The sequence below is a fragment of the Artemia sp. Qi Xiang Cuo genome, chromosome 15 (assembly GCF_049724085.1).
Source record: "Artemia sp. Qi Xiang Cuo chromosome 15, ASM4972408v1, whole genome shotgun sequence".
Lineage (NCBI taxonomy): Eukaryota > Metazoa > Arthropoda > Branchiopoda > Anostraca > Artemiidae > Artemia > Artemia sp. Qi Xiang Cuo.
Genome location: NC_142808.1, coordinates 36,215,886 through 36,237,835, shown reverse-complemented (window position 1 = coordinate 36,237,835; position 21,950 = coordinate 36,215,886). Strand labels below are relative to the sequence as shown.

The 21,950-nt window shown below is 32.7% G+C and overlaps 1 protein-coding gene across 1 annotated transcript in view; it reads right to left on the bottom strand.

The window, feature by feature from the left end:
* Positions 1 to 8,435: 8,435 nt before the first annotated feature.
* Positions 8,436 to 21,950, bottom strand: part of LOC148943617 (coagulation factor X-like) — a 96,385-nt gene continuing 82,870 nt past the window's right edge. Inside the window, exon 3 of the mRNA XM_089101181.1 lies at positions 8,436 to 8,659. Within this exon, the coding sequence (XP_088957307.1) occupies positions 8,436 to 8,659 (224 nt within the window). The remainder of the gene's footprint in view (positions 8,660 to 21,950) is intronic.

Below are 21,950 nucleotides of genomic sequence, written 5' to 3'. Positions count from 1 at the left end.
TATCGTCTTTATGCTGTTGTGTGCGTTTCTTTAAATTCTAGCGTGTTCTACCTTTTAGCTGGTAGCTGAAAGGTACAGCTGGTAGTGAAAGCTGGTTACAACCTTTTAGGAACAAATGTAGGATATGTCAGTGACAGACTTAAATCCTTATTTATTTGTTTTTTTGTCGGATGTTCCTTCAACTCCTTTTTTTATGGTAAGGCGGCAGAGGGATTAGCTTTATTTTTACAATACCTTACACATGCCGAGTATTTTGAATTTAATTTTCAAATTCAAACTAGAATGTGGACAGAACATATCCCCTCTAAGACATTTTTAAAAGGACCTGCCTTATTTTTTTTTTCAAAATCTGTTATTTTTGTTTCACGCTGATCTTCTTACCGCACTTTTTAAGTTAAAATTTTGAGTTTGAACTAGAATATGCACTACATATATCCTTTTATGATAGCCTACAAATGAAATAATGCCATTACATTCCTTATTTTCTGCTATGTCTGAAATTTGTGGATAGTATATAGTTTTGGCCATATATTTAAGCATTAAGGGGGGGGGTAAATTGACCAGCTCTTCGTAAATATGTATGAAGGTATTTCTTTTCTTCTGGTGGGACTTGGTGTCATTTTTCTTAGTCATTTTTTTCTCTTTTACTTTTTAGGTAATGGTGGAATTTTTTGAAAGGACGTAGATATGAGCAGTATCTTTTATATGAGCTATTAAAAATCTGTCTAAGATACCTGCGATACCGATACACAAAATAACAATACAATCATACAAATACGCGTGATATCGGTACGTCCGATACCTATACAGCTTACAACCCTTTCCCCATGCAATATAGAGGCACATACCATCACTAAAAACATAGATATTGGACGTTTGAACTATGTTATAAATGGGCTATCTCAAATTTTTAATCAGATGATTTTGGGGGAGGGGCCTTTGGAAGGAGGCTAGTTACCCTCTAGTCGTTTTGGTCACTTCAAAAGGGCACAAGGAAATTTAATTTTCGTCCGAATGAACTATTACACAATGATGACACTATGCTCACCCTCTAGCCCTACTAGAAAAAAACGGGAGACACCTCGGTGCTATTCATTCAAAAAAGTGAGTTTCCCCGATAAAAATTTTGATATTGTCTTTTCTATTCAGCAGGATCATAAAAATGTAATAACTAAGTCTTTAAGGATGACTTGACCGCCCCAGAGTCCCCGGGGAAAGGGCTGCAAGATATGAACTTTGCCCATTGTTTACAATTAATATTGGTTAGGAAGTATACGGATATTTTTCAAGTGGAAGAGATTTTTCTGGCGGACGGGGGCAAGCGGCTAACGTGGGACAATCTTCTCGTGGAAGAATTTCTCGTGGGGGAAAAGAATGCTCTTTGGAGGGGGAGCCTGATTCCCAGCAATATTTTAAGAACAACCAGAAATTAAATTTCTAATATGTAAACCGAATATAAAAAAAAACAGCTTTGATCGTCAAATGCCGTTTCACAAATTCACAAATATACCAGATATTTCGGTCACATGTGCAGTGACCGTCATCAGTTGTCAAACTGTTTACTACTGATGAGTAGTAACCGTCATCAGTAGTTTTACTACTGATGACGGTTACTGCATATGTGACCGATATATCGGGTATCTTGGTGAATTTTTATCACTGTTACCATCATCACCGTCTATTAAAAGGATTTTATCCCTATTTGAAGTTTTATTTATTGAGCACTGTTATGAATGATAAGATTAAAGATTATCCTCTAATATTGTCAGGGTTAAGGTAAAGGAGAAAATAAGGAAGCGCAACTACCTTCAGGGATGTTATGATGTTGGTAGACTCCAGGATGAGAATTTGAGAGGAAATTTCCAGGAAGAGCTGACTTTGCACAGTCCTTCATCATTAATATCTAAGACAAGTCCTTTGAAAGGGTCATAGTCTCTATTTTCAGGCGATAAAATAAATGTCGACAAAGCCATTCCTAGGATTGATGGTGCCTGGGAAAATAAAATTACATTCCCCTATCCCCACCCCCCCCACCTGACGCTAATATATGCAAAACATAGCCGAATCAAAGGAAACAAAAGTTCATCAAAGTGGGCAATGCTTCAGCCACGGCGCCACCTTCAGCAGTGACAACCGGGACCAGGCCAAACGGTTGCCATTCCCTCTAGGAATGACTCTGCATATCAAATTCATAGAAATCTTGTAGTTTCTATTATTATATTAATCTGGAAAAAAAAGGTAAGTCGCCAAAATAATTGGCAAGCCTATGCCATTCTGATCAGATTTACACGTTCTGAAATATCTTGGAATTTTCTTTGTTTTATCCGACACTTTTATGTTTTTGGTCTAAGGCCAATTAGGGAAGCTTATTATAGCCTTTAGTGAGGTTCTCAACAAAAAAAAACGATATTATGAATATTTGTTGGGTAGAAGTATTTAAAGAGCTTCGTAAGAAACGGCGAACGTGATACAGTCCTTTCGTGAGTATTTTTGTTGTTAACTACAGACAAATGTAAGATATATAATTAAGGCAATCCAACTTCAAGAGGAAATGACTTTCCCTCTGAAAAAAGAATAGAGGGGGGGGGGAGGACCAAAAAGGTGATTTTTCAATCTTGCTAATGAGACTGTTTAAATATCCAAAATAAATTTCAAATGATACTAGAATGCAAGGTAAAATAGTAAGGCCTGTAAACCCCCGATTAAGAGTTTCCGACTATGATAATTCTAAATGCGCGCGTTGTACAGTTCTCAGCCTTTCTTCTCAAGAAATAGTACCAATTAATAAAATTTTTGCTTTTTTCTTCATCGTTTTATTGAACGATATTGAAATTTTACCGAGATGCATCAACAACAAGCAAGATCTATGGACTCAATACCTGGAAATCTATAAATCTTACAAGAAGTGCAAACAGTCAATTTAAAGAGTCGCCAAAAGCGACTACTTTCATAAAAAAAAATAGTTGAAATTGGTAAGGACGGAAGAAAAGTGTGGAAGAGGATCAATAAAGTGCTACGACCCAACGACAAGAAACCTGAACTACTAACCAAAATTACCGTTGATGGGAAAACCCTGACTGAACCACCAGAAGTTGCAGAAGCACTTTGTACCTTCTTCAGCATAGAGAATATCCAAATACCATCAACATGCATCCAAATACCATCAAGATGCATCAACAACAAGCAAGATCTACAGACTCAATACCTGGAAATCTATAAATCTTAAAAGAAGTGCAAACAGCCAATTTAAAGAGTCGCCAAAAGCGACTACTTTCATAAAAAAAATAGTTGAAATTGGTAAGGACGGAAGAAAAGTGTGGAAGAGGATCTATACAGTGCTACAACCCAACGACCAGAAATCTGAACTACTAACCAAAATTACCGTTGATGGGAAAACCCTGACTGAACCACCAGAAGTTGCAAAGCACTTTGTACCTTCTTCAGTATAGAGAATATCCAAATACCATTTCATTATCACCCTTGTTTGTAAATGATGTACCACTAGCATCACTAATAGCTTGTGTTCCTTAAAGTCGGGACTGGTCTCGGACTCCAGGCTTAGAATTCAAGTTGGCTGCTCCAAGTTTGTTGGCAACGAAGGGAGATATAATCGTAAGGCACTACGTAGGTAATCTGCCCTCTTTTGCAATCATTCTAGGGTATAAATTGGCTTGTGAAAATTAAAGATATTTTGTTCATACAGATTTAATGCTTTCAGTTTGGTAAGCTTTTTCCACTCTGATCCTGCAATAGGAAAATTGTGCAAAAACTTAGAGTAGGTTGTTTATTTGCAAAGCAAAAATTATATACTGTAAAAAATTCAAACTGTATATAATTTTATTATACTGTAAATTTATGTTTACAGTGTAAATTACAGTAAATTATATATTACATATTTATTGATTTATGTATGTATAATTATGTATAATTTATGTATGTATAATTATGTATTACAAATTTATGTATGTGTAATTGTATATTGTAAAAATATAATACAAAGTAGAAATTATATACTGTAAAAATTAATACTGTATATAATTTTATTGTACTGTAAATTTATGCATGTATAAATATGTATTACATATTTATGGATTTATGTATGCCTAATTATATATAATTTATGTCTGTATAATTACGCATTACAAATTTATGTATGTGTAATTATATACTGTAAAAAATAATACTGTATATAATTTAATTACACTGTAAATTTATGTATGTATAATTATGAATTACATATTTATGGATTTATGTACGCATTATTATGTATTACAAATTTATGTATGTATAATTATATACTGTAAAAATATAATACATAGTAAAAATTAATATTAAAATTAATACTGAGGCAAGTAAAAATTATCTAGCATTAATTATTTCCACTGTTTGATAATGTTACTTGTACACTTTTTTACATGATATTGTGTAATTTTTCGTTCAGTGTATTTTGTTGTTTATTCTACCATATTCTTTTTGTAACGATTTTATATAAATATATATATATATATATATATATATATATATATATATATATATATATATATATATACATATATATATATATATAATATATATATAGCATATATATACATATATATATATATACATAATAAATACAAATATATATATATACATATATATATATATATATATATATATATATATATATATATATATATAAATATATATATATATATATATATATATATATATATATATATATATATATATATATATATATATATATATATATATATAAATATATATATATATATATATATATATATATATATATATATATATATATATATATATATATATATATATATATATATATATATATATATATATATATATATATATATATATAAATGTTGTCCTTCTCTGTCCAATTAATTCTATTTCAATTGGTCTTGGCGCAAATACACTGTTGAATGGTAGTACCAGTCAATTCAAACACTACTGCAAATTTTTCCGAAATTCCTACAGAGAAAGTGACAGTCAAAATTTCTGTAGTATTATGTGCTGAAAAATTACAGAAAAATAACATAAAACTATCTGCAATATTAAGTACAAATAATAAAGGCATTTGTCTCTAGGTCGTCACCAAAATTGCCACTAATTAGGCTTACCTGAAGGGGTAACAATAAGATACGCCTCTTTGAAGATGAAACTAACAGTGTCATCCACAAAATCCACACGAATTACAAAACAAAGATAAAGGCCAGAGTCCTCATCCTGTACATTTTTGATTGTTAATTGCTTGACATAAGAGCCATCTTCTTGCCTTACAATATCATCGGCTAAAAAGAAATAAACATTCTAACATAGGCATCACTAGTAAAATCTTTATTATCAACGAAGCTCTACAGATCTAAGGACCGTCGTCTGCTTCAAAGTGCAAAGAAAAAATTATTACAGCAGTAGGAACACTTTTTGGGTGGGAAAATCTGCTAACTTTTGACAGGTGAGGGAACAAGCTTGACAGAAAGAAAAAAACATTTCACAACATAATTTGATTTTCGATGAGGGAGGGGATCTTTTAGCTCAACTTCAGGCAAAAATTTCCTCGCTCCGTGTTCCCTAGGTGTGCAGGTTTTTGTTGAAGGAGTCTGATAAATATATTTCGTTAAGGTTTATGTAAGCTTCCTTTTTTGGAAAAAAGACAATGAAATACGTCCAACAGTTAAAAACCCAAGAGTGAAAAATTAGACCATTAGAATTACGTTACAAAACGCTCTGAAGATTAATCCACAATTACCTACAAGAAGAGAAAAGAGCATAATTATTTTAAAACAAGAAATCATTTTCATTTATTATTATCTTTCCTCTCTTAGCTTCATATGTCATGTGTAGCCAGTGTAGGCTTAGAATGTATTTACGTCAAGCTTACGGGGAGCATTGGACCAATGTTGTTTTATATTTTTTTTTAAATTGTGTTAAAAAACAAACAAATCTTATTTGTCAGTTCAATTTTGTAGAAACTTGCAAAAGACATCGAATTCTTCAACCTTCTTTACGTTTCAAACTACATTTAGGCACACAATCTGAAGGCCCGTTTATCCAGAGAATGGGTTTCAAAACTGTGGCACATATTTTAAAAGACCATAGATTCAAAAGAGACGTCCTTAGTAATAAGATATTTGATTTCAAACCTTTATTATATCAGACTTTATCCGTTCGGGATTTTCACCAAATTTTACATATCTCACATAGGTCTTTTCGACACGTTTTCCATTTAGAAAAAACTTGCTTATCTTGAAAAATCCCAAATCTGGAATTTCAACAATTTCAACAAACACGGATTTCACTTGCTAAATTATGTCCTGGCCGTCCTTTGGAAAATCTATCCTCTTAGATTTTCACATCCAAGGAGCCAAGTACTCTTTCAAAAGGCCCAAATTTGCAATGGCTCAAACAACCGTAAATACATCAGAGATTATAACGAGCGTGGTGTCTGCTATTTATAGCTCTCATGGGGAGGTTGAAAATCCAGACCTACTCAGAGGTGAAATTGTAAAGAGTATTCTTGATTATAGGCCATCTTTGTCGCTTTCAACTCAGTCAAAAGAAGAAATTAAAATCCTCCAAAACTTAGAAAAAGATCTAAACCCAGTAATTACAAGAGCACGCAATGAAAACACAGTAGTAATTATGAATTCTGCAGATTATGAAATGAAAGCAAATACCCTTTTAATGGACAAAAATACTTGCAAAGAAATAAAAAGTGATCCCACAGACAAATACACACAGCAGTTGGGAAAAGAAATAGGAATTTTAAAAGACCGTAGACTAATTACTCCTCAAATGTACAAAAAATTCTACCCCAAAGGATGTTCAGCCCCAAAGTTTCATGGTCTGCCTAAACTACATAAGAAAGATATTCCAATAAGTCCTATTGTAGCATGTTCTGGTTCTCCAGCTACATGTGTAGGAAAGTTCTTGGCCACCATTTTTAAGCCTCTTTCAAGCACACAGAAATCTGACATCCAAATTCCATAGATATTGTTGAGGAGTTAAAATTTCAAAATACAACAGAAAAAACTATCTTATCTAGTTTTGATGTAGTTTCTATGTACACTTCATGCGATGTCCATAAATGTGAGCAGGCCTTACAAAGAAAAATAGAGGAAAATTCTGCTTGGTCAAATTAAAAAACTTTAGAAATTGACAGAATAATGAGGCTTGTTCGTCTTTGCAACAAGTTCTCTTCGTATTAAGTTCCGAGACAAATTTTTTCCTTCAAATCATGGGCCTATCCATGAGCATTGTTTTATCTCCTTATTTGGGAAATTTTTACATGGATTTCATAGAACAATCTGCTTTGAATAGTTTCCACTCAAAACATTCTCTCTTGTGTCGTTTCGTTGATGATATCCTTTCTGTTTGGGCATGGACAGGACTCTCTTAAGTAGTTGAAAATTCAACACAACTTGTTCTTTTTGAGGAGGCAAATTTAATATCTACTGTAAATGGCCTACTGCTATCTTTTAAAGACGTAATTGAGATAAAAAAAATATATAAATAGAAATTTGGCAATAAATAGAGACACCGGAGACATTTAATTAAGCCCAATTTATAACAATTTAATATTAAAAGACTCAATTAATATTTGCACCCAGTCAAGCTTAAGAAAAGCTATTTACATATCTAATAATAACCGAAATTACAGGCGAGGAAAAAGTATTACAAGGCAAAACATTCTTGCTCAATCTCTTTGGTAAATCCTTTTTGATTTCGCCTTAGTCTTACATTCAGCGTCTGTTTCGCATCTTGTCGACTAAACTCCAAAAGGTTAGATTGTAGGTTTTTGTCCTTTTTTCTTTTTCTTTTTGTTTCGATCTGAGGAGAACTTGGCAGAGGTCCTTGTCGAAATATTTGCTTGTTTTTCGTCTTCATTTTTTGCCACTGACTGACAAAATCCTCGTTTTCTCACCCTTTTTTTATTTTATGTTTCATTTATTATTTCTTTTCCTCTCTTAGCTCCATATGCCCATAATCAGGGGCAAATACCCAGCATTTTTACTGAGGGGAGAGGGGTAATAGGGGTCCATATCTGGATATTCAAGGGGCAAGGAATGTATAAAAATTTTTTCTCCACTTTATTGGGGAAAGAACTGCCCTGCCCCCAATTAATGACGGACTGAAAATACTATCAAATTTGTTTAATAAGTATACCATTGGAATCGCCATAGTAAAAAAAAACTTTAGTTGGGAAATTACAGTGCCCCACGCTGAACAAAAAGAAATTGAAAAATACTGAGCACACTGAAGCAAGGGTACAGCATGACCATAGTATGCAAACATTTGACGCTCCCGAGAGAACGACCGACAGAGATACCAAGGGGGTACCAACAGTGAATAAAGCTAAATAAACTAGAATAAAAATGAATAAAATAGAATAAAAATCCCTTGAAAGAAAAAGACGAAAGATTTTACATACGGTTCAGGGGGCGGAATTTTTCATTTCCCCACATCAAAACAGTCTGATTGGCGTATAATAGTTCTTCCTCAGCTTCGATCTTTTTTGCAAGAATAGAATCAAGATAACCAGGATTAGAATTTGACGTCATTCTACATTGCAACGTTGCAATTCCTCCTTGTTGAACAGTTGTATTTAAAAAATGAACTGAGTCTACAATTGTCGACTTCAGAATTCCTGCAATAATGGAGAGGGTTACTCTGCGTTTATTCAATATGTTATGAAAGGATTTAGTGATTTTAGTCAGTTCAGTAATTTTTGTCGGTCATTTTAGTCATTTTAGTAATTTTGGTCGGTTATTTTAGTCATTTTAGTAATTTTAGTCAGTTATTTTAGTCATTTTAGTCAGTTATTTTAGTCATTTTAGTCAGTTATTTTAGTCATTTTAGTAACTTTTGTCAGTTATTTTAGTCATTTTAGTCAGTTATTTTAGTCATTTTAGTAACTTTAGTCAGTTATTTTAGTCATTTAAGTCAGTTATTTTAGTCAGTTATTTTAGTCATTTTAATAATTTTAGTTATTCCACTTTTGAAGTTTAAACTTTATTTGAAGGTTCTTAGGCACCTCCTTAATAAAAATTCCGTATTTTAATCTATCTTTTTTTGCATACTTATCTTTTATTTATTTTTAATACAACAAAATTTTATCTGTTTGTTTTTGATTAAATTTGCTTTCGTGCATTAAGAAATCTTTACAAAAGCGACTGCATTTACTGTGTTTTTAAAGACAGTATTTATTATGGTCTTCGGTTCCAGTATTACAGTTTAAGATTTGTTTTCAGCTTTCATTTTAGCACCTCTAGAAACAAAAATTTCAGATTGGAGGTTTTACTTTTCTGTTTTCCTAAAATGCTTTATCGTTTTTTTGAGACCCCAAACGTCTTTGAGGATTAAAAATTCTACTAAGTCCCCATCGTGCAAATATAAAAAATACTTATGCATTTGGGACAACAAATAAAAACTTGCTTTTTTAATTGAATTTCTGATTGTTTTTTTTAAATAGTTATGGGAAATCCGGTGCCAACTTCCTGAAAAATTCCCTTCCCCCATAAAATATTTTTCCATGGAAAGAGCCTCTCACGTAACCCCTTCCCCGACCACCACCAGAAAAACACCCCTAAAAATGACCCCCACCACCAAAAACACCCCAAAAAACGACCCCCATACCCCTAAAAACGTCTGTATAATTCCCAATAACAAACACTATATGTAAACAATTGGAAAAGTTCACAGCTTGCAGCCCTTCCCCTGGGAACTGTGGGGGATTAAGTCATCTTCAAAGACATAGTTTTAGGTTTTTCGACTATTCTGAACAAAATGGATATCTAAAAATTTTGATCAGGGGACTTTGGGAAAAAGATTAGTGTGGGAGGGGGCCTAGTAGCCCTCCAATTTTTTGGTCACTTAAAAGTGCACAAGAACTTTCAATGTCCGTTCAAATGAGCCCTCCTGCGATATTCTAGGACCATTGGGTCGATACCATCACCACTGGGAAAAAAAACAAATAAACACGCATCCATGACCTTTCTTAAAGCCAAAAAAAAAAAAAAATTCACGTTTTTGCAGATTGGAGCTTGAAACTTCAACAGTAGTATTTTCTGATACGCTGAATCTGATGGTGTGATTTTCACTAAGATTCTATGACTTTTAGGGGTTGTGTCCCCTTTTTTGAAAGTAAAACAAATTTTCTCAGGCTCGCAACTTTTGGTGGGTAAGACTAAACTTGATGAAACTTATATACCTGAAAAAAGCATAAAAACAAGATTCTTTTGACGCGTCTAATGGTATCACAATTCTGTTTTTTAGTTTCGGTTACTATTGAGCCGAGTCGCTCTTTACTTATATTTCGTTAAAAAAAAAGTTTGATTAAATAATGAAACAATCTTCTTCAGCTGAAAGTAAGGAGCAACAATAAAACTTAAAGCGAGCATAAACCATTTTGTATATGAATGGGGGGGGGGGGCTGCCCCCCCCCACTCATATACCACTCTCTATTCATGTGGTCAAGAGTCCCCGAACCCGGGCCACCCCAGTACTGGTTTGACTGTCTTTGGCTTACGTTTACCCACCTGACAAAAGAAACAGAAAAGTGGCCAGGGGAACATTAAAAGTTGTCTTTCGGCTATAAAACTAAGAAAGAATATGGTCAGTATAAAAAAGGAGGAATTTTAGTGAGGTTTAAAATAAACTATAGAGCGTTAATTTCCATTTCTATATTGACTGATCAACACTAAAAGTAAGTCGTTCCGCTAATCTTGGTATTCCACCTGTCAGTGGTTGCAGATTCATTTCAACTTCTGTCTTCGAGAAACTATCTAACTCGTCAGTTAGCGCAAAGTCTCTCACTCTAGTATCTTTCAGAAAGTGGACCTTAAGTTCTTCAGTTGCTACTTTTTGATAATGATAATATAGTGAGCAGGATTCCCTTTCCTGCTCTTCAGCTAAACCAGAAATAATCTCCAGCCTTCACTTTCTCAGTGTAAAATTAGAAGTTGCTAATAGGGGGCTGGTCTTCAGCGTCCATACTGGAATCTGAAAAGTTGTTGCACACAGGTTCCTTTACGGCAGAATCCTCACTCGAACTGCAACTCTTGGTACAAGAAACATACCTTTTGCTTTTTAGACTTTTCTCTTCTTATCTAGACCCCACTCCGGGTTGTTATAGAAAGCTCCTACACTGTGACGGTTGAAAGCAGTTGCCCGTCATAAAATATTACCTTCTCGAGTTCTTACTGATAAGGTTTTAAGACAATCCATAAAACCACGGTACCAAACTTTACCTGCAATTCCTCCACGGTCTCCACTACCTTTGCATTCCCTGTTAGTCGGCACTTTTATATATTCTTAATAATGGCATAAATGTATGCAAATTTACGTGAATCTAGGGGAGTACATTCGAAATGCATATCAGCTATCGTTTTCAAGTACGTTTTTAGTCCTTTTTCTTGTTCCTTTGTAAATATTTATCATGTTTTGTAACTAGTTTTGTAACTAGTTTTGTTAAAAAACAGGTTTTTTTAACTGAAAGTAAGGAGCGACATTAAAACTTAAAATGAACAGAAATTATTCCGTATATGAAAGGGTTTGTCCCCTCCTCAACGCCTCGCTCTTTACGCTAAAGTTTGACTCTGTCACACAACTTTATTTTTTAAAACAATGAAAACTTTCGCTTAAAGAGCATGGCGTTAAGGAGGGGACAGCCCCTTTCATATACAGAAAATGCTGCTCTATATAATAATATACATTTTATTTCTGATCAATCGACTTATCATCTCTGCACTTCCAGCAATTTACAGATTCTTCATACTCCATCAGTGAGGTATGACTTCAACCCTCTGACAAGTTGCAACAGGATTTGGAACACGCTCCCTGTGTCTGCACGAAGCTGCCACTCGTTTGATATGTTCAAAAATTATGTTACAAATTTTCTAGCTAGTAAATAATTTTTTTTTCGGTTTCCTTTGGAATTGGATATTTATTTGAATTGGTGAATTCATGTGTTATCCTCTGTCTAGATTGTCATTCTGGGGGTTATTAAGGTGGGACACTGGATTTTTTTTAATTTTTTTGATTTTGTTTATATATTTTTTTGTGTTGGTATTTTGTTTACGTATTTTTTTTTGTGTTGGTATTTTTTTTCTCCCCTGTTCTTTCCCGGCCATGAAGCCTTATGGGAGAGATTTTGTTGATGTAGTTTTTTGTTTATGATATTTATTGTTAAATAAAGAACTCAACTCAACTCAAGAACTCAGCTCAATTTCTGTTCGTTTTAAGTTTTAATGTCAGTTACTTTCAGTTAAAAACAACTTTTTTTATTTAATTTTTGAACATTTTTGAATTACAGTAGCTTTAATTTTGGCTAACCGTAAATGAATAATCAAAACCAAATTTGCATATTAATTTTACTTTTTTGCCCTAAATGGCTTTCTCGAAATTTTGTTCTGATGTAACTTACGAATAACTTACGTAACGAACTTCTATATTCGTATGATTTTATTACGTATATTAGGGAGTTTGCCTCCAAGTCAATACCTCGCCCTTTACGCTAAAGTTCGAATTTTGTGCAAACCACAAACCCCTGATTCATAAAGGCCAGTTAATTAGAATAGATAGCTCTTTTGAAAGTACTAAAAAATACTTTACCGTAAAGGGCGAGGTATTGACTCGGGGGTGAACCACCTCATATACGCAATAGTTTCTGTTCGTTTTAAGTTTTAATGTTGCTCCTTACTTTCAGTTGAAAATACTTGCTTCTTTTATTTAATTTCTGATCGTTTTTTTAAATAATGCTGGGAAATCCCGCGCCCCTTCATAGAAATATCCCTTCCCCAAGGAAACATCCTCCGTGGAAAGATCCTCCCCCGGTCCCGCCTCCTTCCAGCCCCTCAACCAGGAAAAAATCCCTCCTGAAACGTCTGCATACTTCCCAATAACCAATAAGCTAGACGCAAATATTGACGAAGACCACACTGCCTTTCCATATCAAACAAATACAACTTAAAAACAATAGGGAATTAGAGACTTAAATAGAGACTTAGGAGAATACTCACTGAATTCTTTATACTCAAATTTAATTAAAAATGATCAAACAAAATATTTTATTAAACCAATTGACAATAGTAGTGAACCCGTTACAAAAAGGCCTTTAAGACTAGCTGCTAAAAAAGCAAGATTGGCTTTGAAAACTTGCAGTTAATAATTTCATTTTATTCCGTCTGAATGAATTCATCCTCTCTCGTCATTTTATTTATCAGTCCTGGTTGAACTTCGTTGAAGTAAGGATACTAGGGCTGTTTTAAAGGTTTTTAAAAGCGGTTTTTTAAAAGCATTTTTAGTTTATACTTCGTATTTTAATGTAAGTTTGTTTTTATATATATTTTTTCTTTAATATTGTGCTGAAGACGGCCCTTGGACATAGGGCCGAAATATTTACCGATTTAAATTACACTGTCTTGAAAAAAATTTCCCTATTGTTTTTAAGTTGTATTTGTTTGATATGGAAAGGCAGTGTGGTCTTCGTCAATATTTGCGTCTAGCTTATGGGGAGCAGTTGACCTATGATATTTTTTATATTTTATTACATTAGGTAAAAAACATATAAATATTATTAATCAACAAAAATTTTTAGAATCATGAAGAAACAAAAATCTTACTCCAAAGTCTTTAAGATATAAACTACGTCTAAATACCCAGAAAGAAGGGCAATTTGCTCATAAACTACAGTTAAAAAACTTAGTCCATATTATTAAGGACAAAAAGCAAAAAAGACATATCATTTCCGCAGAAAGAAAATCTCTCAAAAATTTTAGTTTTGAAAAGTTATCCACTGTTGATTTTTCTCAAGTTGTTAGATTAGAAAGGAATTTGTTTAGCCATGATTTTCGCTTGTCAAAGAAACGACTTTACACAAAATTGGCTTCTCATCTTCGATGAGAAACCGTATTTATTCTCCAAGATTCACTCCTGGACCCGGTATGGTTAACCTTTCTTCTAGAACATTTTAAACCCAGGAAATCCGAAAAACTGGAAAAAGGTTCAAAATTCTCTTTTCTGCCGAAACAGGGTCCCGTGGCGGATATAGTCTCCTCTTTAGAGTCCGCTTTGAATAAATACTGCCCATCTGTTTCAAACCCTGATGGTTAGGTCCTGTCTCATTAATCCCCTTTATAAAAGCCAAAAAAGGCTAAGTCTCCTACCACTTTCCCACGAAAAAAATTGCACGACATAAAAATATTATCTAACCTCCACAAAGACCCATCTATTATAATAACCAAAGCAGACAAAAGCAACTCACTCGTTGTCATGGATACAGCAGACTATGACAACAAAATCTTTTCACTTTTAAAAGACACAAGTACATATAAACCGATCACTCATGATCCTACTGATCAATTTACTAATAATAGTATAAATGAATTAAAACAGCTAAAACAGAATGGTAAAATCACACCACAATTATACAACAAATTTTACCCCCGTGGCAGTTTCTGTCCAAAATTTTACGGCTTACCAAAAGTGCATAAACAAGGTATTCCCCTAAGACCTATCGTAGCATGTACTAAAGCCCCCGCTTCCAATATTGGAAAATGGCTTTGCACACCTTTCAAACCTTTACTATATTCACAAAATTCCTAAATCAGTAATTCGGCAGATTTGGTTAAAAAACTTAATAACACAAGTATTTCAGAAAACACAATAATTAGCAGTTTTGATATTGTTTCCATGTACACGAATATAGATGTGGCTACTTCTGAGCAATTATTAAAAACCAAAATAGAAGAAAATTATCACAATCGAAGACTCAGCGACAGGGATTGAGGGTGAAGTTTTATTTAATCTTGTTCAAATTTGTAATAAGTTTTCAATGTATTTTCAGTTTCGTGATTCTTTTTATCAACAAATAAATGGGTTACCAATGGGAGCAGCTCTATCCGGCCTACAGGCTAATATTTATGTCGAGAACCTTGAAAATTGGGGATTAAATTCTTATTTTTTAAAACATGTCTATTGGGGTGGTTACATGGATGACGTAATTTCACTTTGGAATTATGGGGAAACTGAACTTCGGGGTTCCCTAGATCATCTTAATACTTATGATAGAAATTTGCAGTTTACCCTAGAATTGAATTTGAAAATAAACTACCATTTTTAGATGTGCTAATTATCCGTAATGCTAATAATTTTGACTTCACTATCTATAGAAAACCTACACAAAACAATAGACACCATCACTTTAATTCAAATCACCCCTCCATAAGTTAAAAGAGCAGTTGTAACTTCTCTCACTCACCGTGCCCTAAACATTTGCTCCAATTTGCACACAAAAGCAGAAATAAATTTTATCAGAGATATTTTTTTTTGTAACAGATACCTCATTCCTTTTGTCAATATTACGATTAACCATAGACTAAAAAGACATTTTTGTAAAATCAACGATATTTCACAATGTGAGGCTCTCGAAAAACCCTCCAATATAATCTATCTTACGTACATCCCAAGAATCACCACAGAAATAAAAAATATTTGCACAAAAAACAATCTGTATTTAGTTTTCACCAATAATTTTAAAATCACAAAAGTAGAAAGGGGGGTTCTACTCCCACGATTACCACGTGGTTTATGGTTTTCTCAGTGAGAATGAAAAAACAGGAATTTTCTCACTTGAAAAACCAGGAATTTTCTCACATTGATGGATGTTTTCTTGGATGGTTATGTGTGTTGGTCGATTTATTTGATGTTTTTCATGGATGGTTATGGAAGGTTTATGGTTTTTGTCAGTGAGAATGAAAAAACAGGAACTTTCTCACATTTATGGATGTCAACATCAATTCATGTCTGTTTTATGGTTTTTGTCAGTGAGAATGAAAAAACAGGAACTTTCTCACATTTATGGATGTCAACAGCAATTTATGTCTGTTTTATGTCTTTAGGCGAACCTAACCTGAGAAATTGATTTACATAATCGGCGGGGGAGAATGTATTGATTTACGAAAGGGGGAATTAAGAAACAAACATGGCTTCTTTGATCTTTAGGCGAATCTAACCTGAGAAATTGATTTACATAATCGCTAGGGGAATGTATTGATTCACGAAAGGGGGAATTAAGAAACATTATGGCTTCTTTAATCTTAGGTCTGAGGGATGAACGTTCTTTAGGTCAGAGAGAAAAATTAATATTATATTTTTAAATAGGGCTTCATTGATCTTTAGTGTCAGGAATCATAAAAGACATCACTTGTTATCTTGGAATTATGCGGGAGTCTAAAGAGATATAAATTCTATTTTTAAATACGGCTTCACTGAGCTTTAAGTCGGAGAGTTAAATTGATATTCTAACGAAACCTTAATAGTTTAGCTAGGAACATTTATGAGATAAAGAGATTAACGTAGGAAAGGGTTTCCTAGAAATTTGAAAAGTGAAAGCACAGAGATGCCAAAAAACAAAAGGAACACACAGAAATTACTTTTAGGGGATTACTTGTGCGAAATGGTTTTAGACAGCTTATGGAATTATTTCGGCGAAAAACTTAGAGACGTTTTAAAAGATGATTTTAGAAATAATTTTTGAAGAGGTTTTGAGTGTGGTCGTTATAATACACAATCTATATTTGAAAAGTGTCATGAGGTCCTCTACCCCAGCCCCAAAGGGCCCCGATCGCCCTACCCCGATCCAAATGGCTCCGATCCCCAACCCCCAATCCCCACGGAACCCCCCGGTCCCCAAAGGGTACCCGGGCTCCCACCCGGCCCCTCCGGCCCCCCAATGCCATCCCCCGGCCCCGTCTTTAGTTGATGTATGTTGTCTGAAACCTATGATTTGGGGTGTATGGGTTGCTATTTTTGACTTTTCTGAGTTGGATTTCTTAGTCTTTCATTTGTATGTGTTGTCTGAGACCTATGATTTGGGATGGATGGTTTGCTATTTTGACCTTTCTGAGCTGGATTTCTTAGACTTTCATAGGTGTGTGTTGTCAGAAAATTATGATTTGGGATGTGTAGTTTGCTATTTGGACTTTTCAGAGCTAGAATTCTTAGTCTCTCATAGGTGTTTGTTGTCTGAAACTTCTAGTTTGGGATGAGTAGTTTGCTATTTCAGACTTTTATGAGCTAGGCTTTCATAGTATATCATAGGTGAATGTTGTCAGAAAATTACGATTTGGGATATTTAAATTACTATTTCGGGCTTTTCTTAGCTAGATTTCTTAGACCCTCATAGGTTTTTATGGTCTCAAACCTATAGTTTGGGATGAGTAGTTTGCTATTTTTGACTTTTCTGAGCTAGGTTTCTTAGCCTTTCATAGGTGTGTGTTGTTAGAAACTTATTATTTGGGATATGTAAATTACTATTTTTGACTTTTCTGAGCTAGATTTCTTAGCCTTTCATGGGTGTTTGTTGTCTGAAACCTGTAGTTTGGGGTGAGTAGTTTGCTTTTGGACTTTTCAGAGCTGGATTTCTTAGCCTTTCGTGGGTGTTTGTTGACTGAAACTTATGATTTGGGATATGTAAATTACTATTTCGGGCTTTTCTAAGCTAGATTTCTTAGTTTTTCGTTGGTGTGTGTTGTCTGAAACCTATGATTTGGGATTTGTAGTTTTGCTTTTTGGACTTTTCAGAGCTAGGATTCTTATTCCCTCATAGGTGTTTGTTGTCTGAAACCTATAGTTTGGGATGAGTAGTTTGCTATTTCAGGCTTTTCTGAGCTAAGGTTTCTTAGTATTTCAGAGGTGTGTGTTGTCTGAAACTTATGACTTGAGGTGTCTAATTTTCTATTTCAGACCTGTCTGAGCTAATGATTCATACTAGTTCGTAGGTGAATGTTGCCTGAAACTTATGATTTGGGATATGTAAAGTACGATCTCGGGATTTTATAAGTTAGATATCTTAGTCTTTTGTTGTTGTGGGTTGACTGAAACCAATGATTTGGTATATAATTTTATTAGTCTTTAGTTGGTGTGTGTTGTCTGAAACCTGGTGTTTGTTGACTGAAACCTAAGATTTTTGATATAAGGTTCTTAGTCTTTCGTTGGTGTGTGTTGTCTGAAACCTATGATTTGGGATTTGTAGTTTGCTTTTGGGACTTTTCAGAGCTAGGATTCATAGTCTCTCATAGATGTTTGTTGTCTGAAACCTATAGTTTGGGATGAGTAGTTTTCTATTTCAGGCTTTTCTGAGCTAAGGTTTCCTAGTATTTCGTAGGTGTGTGTTGTCTGAAACTTATGATTTGAGGTGTGTAATTTGCTATTTCAGCCTTTTCTGAGCTAAGGTTTCATAGTATTTCGTAGGTGAATGTTATCTGAAGCTTATGATTTGGGATATGTAAATTACTATTTCGGGCTTTTCTAAGCTAGATTTCTTAGTCTTTTGTTGATGTGTGTTGTCTGAAACCAATGGTTTAGGATGGGTGGGTTGCTATTTTTGACTTTTCTGAGCTAGATTTCTTAGCCTTTCATAGGTATGTGTTGTCTGAAACCTATGATTTGGGATGGTTTATTTACTATTTTTGACTTTTCAGAGCTAGGTTTCTTAGCCTTTCATAGGTGCGTGCTGTCAGAAAATTATGATTTGGGATATGTAGTTTGCTTTATAGACTTTTCAGAGCTAGGATTCTTAGCTCCTCATAGGTGTTTGTTGTCTGAAACCTATAGTTTGGGATGAATAGTTTGCTATTTCAAGCTTTTCTGAGCTAAGGTTTCTTACTATTTCATAGGTGTGTGTTGTCTGAGACTTATGATTTGAGGAATGCAATTTACTATTTCCGACTTTTCATAACCAGATTTCTTAGTCTTTCGTAGGTATGTGGTGTCTGAAACCTATGATTTGGGATGTGTGGGTTGTTATTTTTTGACTTTTCTGAGCTGGATTTCTTAGCCTTTCGTAGGTGTGTGTTGACTGAAACCTATGATTTGTGAATGAGTGGTTTGCTATTTTTGACTTTTATGAGCTAGATTTCTTAGCATTTCATAGGTGTGTGCTTTCAGAAAATTATGATTTGGGAGGTGTAGTTTGCTTTTCGGACTTTTCAGAGCTAGGATTCTTAGTCCCTCATAGGTGTTTGTTGTCTGAAACTTCTAGTTTGGGATGAGTAGTTGGATATTTCAGGCTTTACTGAGCTAAGGTTTCTTATTATTTCGTAGGTGAAGCTTCCACGTCACTTTTAAGTTCACCAAGACATAAAAAATTTAAAGTTCAGTTCTAATTTTTCCACAGAAGATAAAAAAAGTTATACTATGATTGTGATTATTTTCTATGAAGATAGAAAGTTTCACTTTAATTCTAAATTTTCTTAAGTTCAGTTCCGACTTTTCTCAAAGAGATGAAAAACTTTAAAGTTCAATTTAAAATTTTCTCAACGAAGTCAAGGAAAGTTCAAGTTCTCTTCTGAATTTTCTCAATAAAAAAGAAATTAGTCATTGATCATTTCTATTTTTACAAATAATATAAAATTTTAAACTTTAGTTCAGATCTCCCTCGAAGAGACGAAAAATTTAAAATACTATTCCAAATTTTTCACAGAAGATAAAAAAGCTCAAGTTCTCTTCGGAATTTTACCAAAGAACACAATTCAATTCTAATTTCTCCAGAGAAAACAAAAATCTTCCACTTTCAGTTCTTAGGCTAGGTTAGCCTAGGTACGCGAGTGTGTCCGTTGGCGGAACTTAACCTACCATAACTTAATATACTATACCCAAACATAATCAAACACCAAACTTTGGCCCTGTCTCACACCTAACCTTAGTGACTCGTACGTAGTATCACCGAACCACATCTATCATAACTTAATCTAGCCAAACCCAACCTAAACAGACCCCCCAGAAACTTTTAGTTTAAAGTAAACTGATACCGACTTTTAATTTTAAAAAAAAGAGCAAAAAACGTTATACCTTTGTATCATTATTTAATAGTAGTTAGTGACAAATAAAATCCAAGCGGTTGGTGTTGGTTGGATTACAGACCGTGATATAGTGTCTTTAATCCTAGAAGGAGTCACTAATTTTATAATTTAAAAAATTGATGTGCTAAATATAGAAAACTTATGAGCTAAAAAGTAATATAAAATTATAATATAAAAATAAATTTTTCATCTATGTGATAAAAAACCATGCCTTACGTGGAAACATTTTTATTTTCTATTACATATTATAAGATAAAATAAAGTGAAAATTTAAGATAGAATTAAAGTGAATCTTATTATAGTAACTTTACCATAATAACACTCAGACTATACCTTTTCATCACTTCTAAATAAAAAGTTTGTACTCTACATTAAATTTGAATTTCATTGATACATTATGAACTGAAGTGTAATGTTTTTTTCATTTCCGTTCGTAAACTTAAGACTTTATCTAACATTTCTCTCTTCTTTAAGAAAATTCAGAAGTGAACTTTGAAAATTCTTAGCTTCTTTGAGAAAGCTATGAATAAAATTGGAGCTCCTTATCTTCATGTTGAATATTAACAATCACTGTATAACTTTTTCTATCTTATATTAAAAATTTTGAACAGAACTTTAAATTTTTCATCTAATTTAGAAAAATTATAATTGAATTTAATACAAATTATAAATAACGTAAAAATTTTAATATTCATTGAAAATAATAAAAATCATATTATTATTATTTAAGTATATAATATAAAATTTTATAATATAAATTTATATTTATTTATTTAATTGTTGACATTAAAACTGATGTTTAATATTTTTATTGTATCTGGAGACCTTCTAAATTAATTGTTTTATTTTTTATATTTCAGAAGAGAAATTGAACTTTTATTTACTTAGTTTAGAAATTTATAATTTGAACTACAACTTTTTATCGTAAGTGAAAATATTAACAATTATTTGATTACTGTTTCTATATTCCACATAAAATATTATACTATAACTATAAATTTCTTTATTTCAGTGTTATATTTATATCTGAATTTGCCGATTTTTATTTTATAGTGTTACATTAGACTTGACTAGTGTACTCTGATATAAGTAAGAAGATAACCTAAATTTTTCTTAACGTCGTTGATAAACTTTAAATTTGAACTAGATAATTTGATACTACGTTACAATATTCACACGTAGTATCTTACTTTTTATTGTTTAATAATAAAAATTTTGAATTGAAGATTAAATTTATTTAGGTCTTTGTGAAATAAAGAAATTAAGTTGAATACTTTTATAAGCTCTTGTGAATATAGACTTTATGTTTTGTCTCATCGAAAATTGAAAATACACCTTGAATTTTTCTTCACTTCGTTGATAAAATTTCAATTAGAACTATAACTGTTTATCGTAATTGACAATATTAAAAATGCTTTTAGTAATTTTTATTTATTCAAAATACATAGAGATAGTTAAAATTTACATTTATTTATGTATTGTTGAATTACTATACTTATTATTATTTTTTTATAGTATATTTTTACAGTCTTCGTGTATTTTTTTATTTTTTAATTTTGATAAGATAACTTGAATTTTTATTCACTTCTGTGAGAAAATTTTAAAATTAACTATAACTTTTATCGTACGGGACAATATTAAAAATTATGATCTTACTTTTTCTATCTTCCATCAAAAAACCTAGAATGGAAATCTAAATTTCTTTATTCCTTTGTGAAATAAAGAACAGAAGTGTAGGATTTTTTTTTTCACTGAAGAAATTATAATTTAATTATTTTCTTTGTTAAAATTCTGATGAGAACTTGAAATTTCTTTATCTTCTGTAAAAAATTTGGGACATTATATAAAATTTTTCATCTCTTCGAGAAAATATTCAACATTATGGTTTTACTTTTTCTATCGTCCACGGAAAAATTTATAATTGAAATTTAAATTTATTTGTCTTTGTGAAATAAAGAACTAAAGTTTAATATTTTTATTTTATCTGTTTAATTTGGACTAGACTTGTTTTCTGTGGTAAATTTAAGTAGAGAACTTGAATTCCTCGTCACGTTTTTGAGATTATTTTAAGTTAAA